Source organism: Mandrillus leucophaeus, unplaced genomic scaffold, assembly GCF_000951045.1.
Source record: "Mandrillus leucophaeus isolate KB7577 unplaced genomic scaffold, Mleu.le_1.0 Scaffold1316, whole genome shotgun sequence".
Lineage (NCBI taxonomy): Eukaryota > Metazoa > Chordata > Mammalia > Primates > Cercopithecidae > Mandrillus > Mandrillus leucophaeus.
The window spans coordinates 54131-60877 of NW_012101273.1; the positions used below are offsets into that span (position 1 = coordinate 54131).

At 37.9% G+C, this 6747-nt stretch overlaps 1 protein-coding gene across 1 annotated transcript in view; it reads right to left on the reverse strand.

Moving 5' to 3' along the window:
• Positions 1-6747, reverse strand: part of LOC105534213 (zinc finger protein 273-like) — a 23895-nt gene that overhangs the window by 1426 nt on the left and 15722 nt on the right. The window contains exon 6 of the mRNA XM_011972900.1: positions 5-478. Coding sequence (XP_011828290.1) covers positions 5-478 — 474 coding nt within the window. The remainder of the gene's footprint in view (positions 1-4; positions 479-6747) is intronic.

Here is a 6747-nt window from a genome sequence, read left to right on the forward strand (position 1 = left end):
CCACATTCTTCACATTTGTAGGGTTTCTCTCCAGTATGAATTCTCTTATGATTATTAAGACTTGAGGGCATACTAAAGGCTTTGCCACATTCTTTACATTTGTAACGATTCACTCTAGTATAAGTTCTTTCATGCTGAGTTAGGTGTGAAAGCATGCAACATGATTTGCCACATTCTTTACATTTGAAAGAATTATTTCCAGTATGTCTTATCTTATGGCTATTTGAACTTGAAAATTTATGAAAGACTTTTACATATTTATCACACTGAAATATTTTGTTCCGGGTAGTTATCAAACATTGCTTAAGTTCATCATAACCTCCTTTGTGCATCTTACACTCATCCACACTTTCACAGCCTTTTCTTAATTGTAAATTGTCATGTCCATATTTTCCATATCTTCTCAGTATTACTTTTGGGAAAGAATCTTTTATGCCCTGCTCTGGCCAAAGGTCTTGGGCAAAATGAGAATACACAACTGAAAAAAATAAAAATAACAAATTACTTCACTTACTAGACTCAGATGGATATACTTTACAAATTAAGCTATAAAATTATACAAACTACATAAGCAAGATGGCATAGGAAAATACCACAGGCCATAATTACTTCATAGACATACAAATGTAACAAAAACATACAGACCAAAATACATTTGTGGAAAATGTATAAATGAGTTAAGTAGGTGCAGTGCCCCAAAGACCCTCATAGAATGAAGAGAAAAGTTTATTACATCTACCCAAAACAGCTCTTCCTGCTCCCCAATATACCAAAGAACCTTTACAAGTAAATAGTAAGCTCCTGAATTCTTTTTTAAAAGACAAGTAAAATACTGGCACATTCATCTTTATTTCCGTCTTCTAGGGGCTTTTCCAGACACTCGGTTTCTGTTTTTTTTTTTTTTTTTAGACACAGTCTTGCTCTGTCGCCCAGGCTGGGGTGCAGTGGCTGGATCTCAGCTCACTGCAAGCTCCGCCTCCCGCGTTCACGCCATTCTCCTGCCTCAGCCTCCCGAGTAGCTGGGACTACAGGCGCCCGCCACGTCGCCCGGCTAGTTTTTCGTATTTTTTTAGTAGAGACGGGGTTTCACTATGTTAGCCAGGATGGTCTCGATCTCCTGACCTCGTGATCTGCCCGTCTCGGCCTCCCAAAGTGCTGGGATTACAGGCTTGAGCCACCGCGCCCGGCCTGGTTTCTGTTTTCAATGACATAAAGTCATATACTTTGAAGTGACACTTTTGAGTTTGCTGAGACTAAATGTAAATGTTACAGTAGCAGAGAAACTGCAGTATAACAGACAGGGAACAGGTGTAGCAAGTGATGACTCTAAAGAAACATGAATAAACCTCTTTAACTAGAAAGTAAACACTAAATTCAGACAAGACATGTCATAAGAACCTGTTTGACAGACTCCCAACATCTCTAACCAAGATAATTATTTTCAGACTATGCCATAACTTATGTGACAGGTAGCTTTTAATAACATCCAAATCTTAAAGACTACAATGTATACAAAATAGGGCACCACAGTTCCATCAAATATATCATAAAGTTTTCAGAAATAAATTATAAAAAAGATGTTTATAGGCCAGGCACGGTGGCTCATGCCTGTAATCCCAGCACTTTGGGAGGCCAAGGCTGGCGGATCACGAGGTCAGGAGATCCAGACCATCCTGGCTAACACAGTGAAACTCCATCTCTACTAAAAATACAAAAAATTAGCTGGGCGTGGCGGTGTGCGCCTGTAGTCCCAGCTACTAAGGAGGCTGAGGCAGGGGAATGGCGTAAACCCGGGAGGTAGAGCTTGCAGTGAGCCGAGATTGCACCACTGCACTCCAGGCTGGGGGACAGAGCAAGACTCCATCTCAAAAAAAAAAAAAAAAGATGTTTGTATTAATTTTAAAAATTGAAAATAAAGTGAATAATTTTATATTCAAATATATAAATACTCGATGAGTGAAATGGAAACAGATAACTATAGAAAAACAGAAAAATGAGGGTAACGAAAGTATGAAATATCAAAAAAACAGAAATTGTGGAAGTAAAAAATACTAAAAAAAAATTATAACTAAAAAATTGTGTCCAGGCACGGTGACCCATGTCTATAATCCCAGCACTTCGGGAGGCCAAGGCGGGAAGATCATAAGGTCAAGAGATCGAGACCATCCTGCTTAACATGGTGAAACCCCATCTCTACTAAAAATACAAAAAATTAGCTGGGTGTGGTGGCAAGCACCTGTACTCCCAGCTACTCAGGAGGCTGAGGCAGGAGAATTGCTTGAACCTGGGAGGTGGAGGTTGCAGTGAGCCAAGACCACGCCATTGCACTCCAGCCTGGGAGACAGAGGAAGACTCTGTCTCAACAAAAACAAACAAAAAAATTCTAAAAGAAAACATAAAATAAAAATGAAGAAGCTCAACAAACTAGGAAAAACACAAAAATATTTATAGCAAACACATATATAGGCACACTTTTAAAAGTCACAGACAAAAAGAGAATCTTGGAAACTGCTTGCAGTTACAAGCAGGCTTTCAGATAACCACTAAATTGTCAACAAAAATTTTGGAGGCCAGATGGGAACTGTGTGATATAGTCAAAGTCCTGAAAAAATAGCTACCAACTGAGAATAATACTATCAGCAAATCTGTCCTGCCAAAAATAAAACAAAAAAACCTTCCAAAGTAATCAAATTCTGAAAAAGTATATTGGCGCTGCATGTGCCCTATGTATAAAAGATACCGAAAGCAGTTTCTTCCACTGAAAATAACATGATTCAAGAAAACAACAGGCCAGGTATGGTGACTCACACCTGTAATACCAGCACTTTGGGAGGCCAAAGCAGATGGATCACCTTAGGTCAGGAGTTCAAGATCAGCCTGGCCAACATGGCAAAACCCTGTCTCCACTAAAAATACAAAAATTAGCCAGGTGTGGTGGTGTGTGCCTATAATCCCAGTTATTCAGGAGGCTGAGGAGGGAGAATCACTTGAACCCAGGAAGTGGAGGTGGCAGTGAGCCGAGATTGCACCACTGAATTCCAGCCTGGGTGACAGAGCAAGAATCCATCTCAAAAATAAAAAAGAGAGAGAGAAAATAACACACAATCATATAAAAATACATTATTTTCTAGGAAAGATATGCACATACATAAAAATGAAATTTCTTACCATTGTTATAATGATACAGAAAACAATCGTAATTATTCTATAAAATTTAAAGAATTCTAGAGAACAATATAAAAATTAAAAATTTGAGGAAGCATTTTTTTTTTTTGGAGATGGAGTTTCAATCTTGTTGAAGGCAGGAGAATGGCGTAAACCCAGGAGGCAGAGCTTACAGTGAGCTGAGATTGCACCACTGCACTCCAGCCTGGGCGACAGAGCAAGACTCCGTCTCAAAAAAAAATTTTTTTTAAATAAATAAATAAAATAAAATCATGCTGGACAGCATCATAAAATCCCAGCACTTTAGGAGGCCAAGGCGGGCAGATCACCTGACGTCAGGAGTTCAAGACCAGCCTGACCAACATGCTGAAACCCCATCTCTACTAAAAATAGAAAATTTAGTTGGGTGTGATGGCTCATGCCTATAATCTCAGCTACGCAGGAGGCTGAGGCAGGAGAATCGCTTGAACCTGTGAGGCGGAGGTTGCAGTGAGCTGAGCCGAGATCATGCCACTGCACTCCAGCCTGCGTGACAGAGCAAAACTCCTCTCAAAAAAAAAAAAAAAAAAATGTATATATAGAGAGAGCTCTCTGTTAAATGTAAATATAGAGACACATACAGAATTCTATTATAATGATGGTACATAAAACCCTTAAACAACTTCTGTAAATATAAAAACCAAGACTAAATCTGCATACATTTGTTAATAGATACACAATATATTTATAATATCAATAACAAACTGGAAAATATAAAGCTATAGGTTTTTGTATTCAATTGAAGTTATCATATTAAAATGTATTGTTTTAACTTTAAGATGTTTTATTTAATCTCCATTTTTCAAAATGATTACATTATATTTCAGGATGATTGCATTATATTTATAGAAAGTATGTGAAACAATAAAAAATAACCAAGGCATGTCACAAAATTAAAATAAAAATTAAGGCAGTAAAACAGGAAACGAGAAAAAACATATCTACAAAAAATACATAAAACAATAATAAACTGTTAATAGTAACTTTATATCTTTAAGCAATTATTTTAAATGTAAATTAAACAACTTAATAAAAAGAAATGTAGCCAGGCACGATGACTCACGTCTATAATCCCAGCACTTTGGGAGGCCGAGGCAGGAAGATCACCTGAGGTTGGGAGTTTGAGACCAGCCTGGCCAACATGGAGAAACCCCATCTCTACTAAAAACACAAAACTAGCTGGGCATGATGGCACATGCCTGTAATCCCAGTTACTCAAAAGGCTGAGGCAGGAGAATCATGTGAACCTGGGAGGCGGATCTTGCGGTGAGCCAAGATTGTGCCATTGCACTCCAGCCTGGGCAACAAGAGCAAAACTCTGTCTCAAAAAAGAAAAAAAAGAGAGAGAGAGAGAGAAATGTAATAATGTAATCCCAGGACTTCGTGAGGCCCAAGTGGCCTTATCACTTGATCTCAGTAGTTCAAGGCCAGCCTGGGCAACCCTGTCTCTACAAAAAATACAAACAAACAAACAAAAAACCCAGCTGGGTGATGATGGCACATGCCTGTAACCCAGCTACTTAAGAGGCTGAATTGACATCATCTGAGTTTGGGAAAGTTGAGGGTGTGGTGAGCTGTGATAAGGCCACTGCAAACTAGCTTGGTTAACAGAGTGAGATCCTATCCTAAATAAATAATTAAATTTAAGGGCCGGGCGCGGTGGCTCACGCCTGTAATCCCAGCACTTTGGGAGGCCAAGGCGGGCGGATCACAAGGTCAGGAGATCAACACCATCCTGGCTACACGGTGAAACCCCATCTCTATTAAAAATACAAAAAATTAGCCGGGCGTGGTGGCGGGCACCTGTAGTCCCAGCTACTCGGGAGGCTGAGGCAGGAGAATGGCGTGAACCTGGAAGGCGGAGCTTGCAGTGAGCTGAGATCGGCCACTGGCACTCCAGCCTGGGTAAGAGAGCAAGACTTCGTCTCAAAAAATAATTAATTAATTAATTAAATTTATAAAAAGAATAAGAAACAAGATGTGTGAGAGGATTAAGTAAAAAAGCAATACAGTATGCTGTCTATAAGAGACTCATTTTAGCATTGAGTCAAACAGGGTGAAAGCAACATAATGGAAAAAATCTATATTCCATGTAAATAGTAACCGCAATTAAGTGAGGTGGTCATAATTATATTAGGCATAATATGCCTTAAGTCAAGTACTAATGTGAGACAAAAATTGATATGTAATGATCAAATGGGTCACTTTACCAGGAATCTATAACTATCATATATATTATGATATATATATAAATATCATATATTATAATATATGAGACATATATCCAAAATATATAAAGCAAATATTGGCAAAGTGAAACAGAAAATACATAGCAACGCAATGATTTTAGACACCAAAATCCCATTTTAAATAATAAATTAAAAATTCAGATAAAAGATCGATAAGAAAACAGGAAGCATAGACAACATTATAGATTCTATTAATTATTTTGCACATAGAGGAATACCTGAAGGTGGATAACTTATAAAGAAAAGTCAGAGTGACAGAGTGAGATTCTGTCTCAAAACAACAACAACAAATAAACTTACGACCAAAATCATACACTATGTGTATTCTGACCAAAACTGAATGAAACTAGGAAAAACAGGCAAATCCAAAAATACATAAAATAAAACACACAGGACAGGCATGGTGGCTCACGCCTGTAATGTTAACAATTTTGGAGGCCAAGGCAAGAGAACTGCTTGAGCCCAGGAGGTTGAAACTAGCCTGCACAACATAGTAAGACCCTGTCTCTAAAAAGAGATTAGAAAAATAAACAAATATAAAACACACTCTTCAATATATACTTGCTGAAGGGTCAAAAAATTTTATTTAGTTAACATGTCAATACAACCTACAATGGTGAACAAATTTAATATAATCTTTATAAAATCCTAATAGCACAGATTTTTTAAACAAATATGTTGTTCAAAAATTTTAAATTTGATTGTAAACTATAACTAGCCAAACACCCTGAAAAATAAGTATTATACTTCCTAATTTTAAAACATATTAAAAGCTACAATCCCAAAAACAATGTGATACTAACACAAAGATAAACAGAAGAAAAAAAACAAAAGAATAAAGAGCTCAGAAATAAAACCTTCTGTATATGATCAAATGATCTTCCACAAAGTTACCATGAGCACACAATGGAGAAAAAATAATCTCTTCAAATAATAATTTTGAAAACTGGATACCTACACTGATAAAGCTGGATTGTTTCTTTGAACTATATACAAAAAGTATTTTAGGGCCACGCACAGTGGCTCACACCTGTAACCCCAACACTTTGGGAGGCCAAGGTGGGCAGACTACCTGAGGTCAGGAGTTTGAGACCAGGCTGGAGAATATGTTGAAACCCCGTATCTACTAAAAATACAAAAATTAGCAGAGCATGGTCGCAGGCGCCTGTAATTCCAGCTATTTGAGAGGCTGAGAGGCAGGAGAATCACTTGAACCCAGGAGGTGGATGTTGGAGTGAGCCAAGATGATGGCACTGCACTCCAACCTGGGCAACAGAACAAGATTACATCTTGT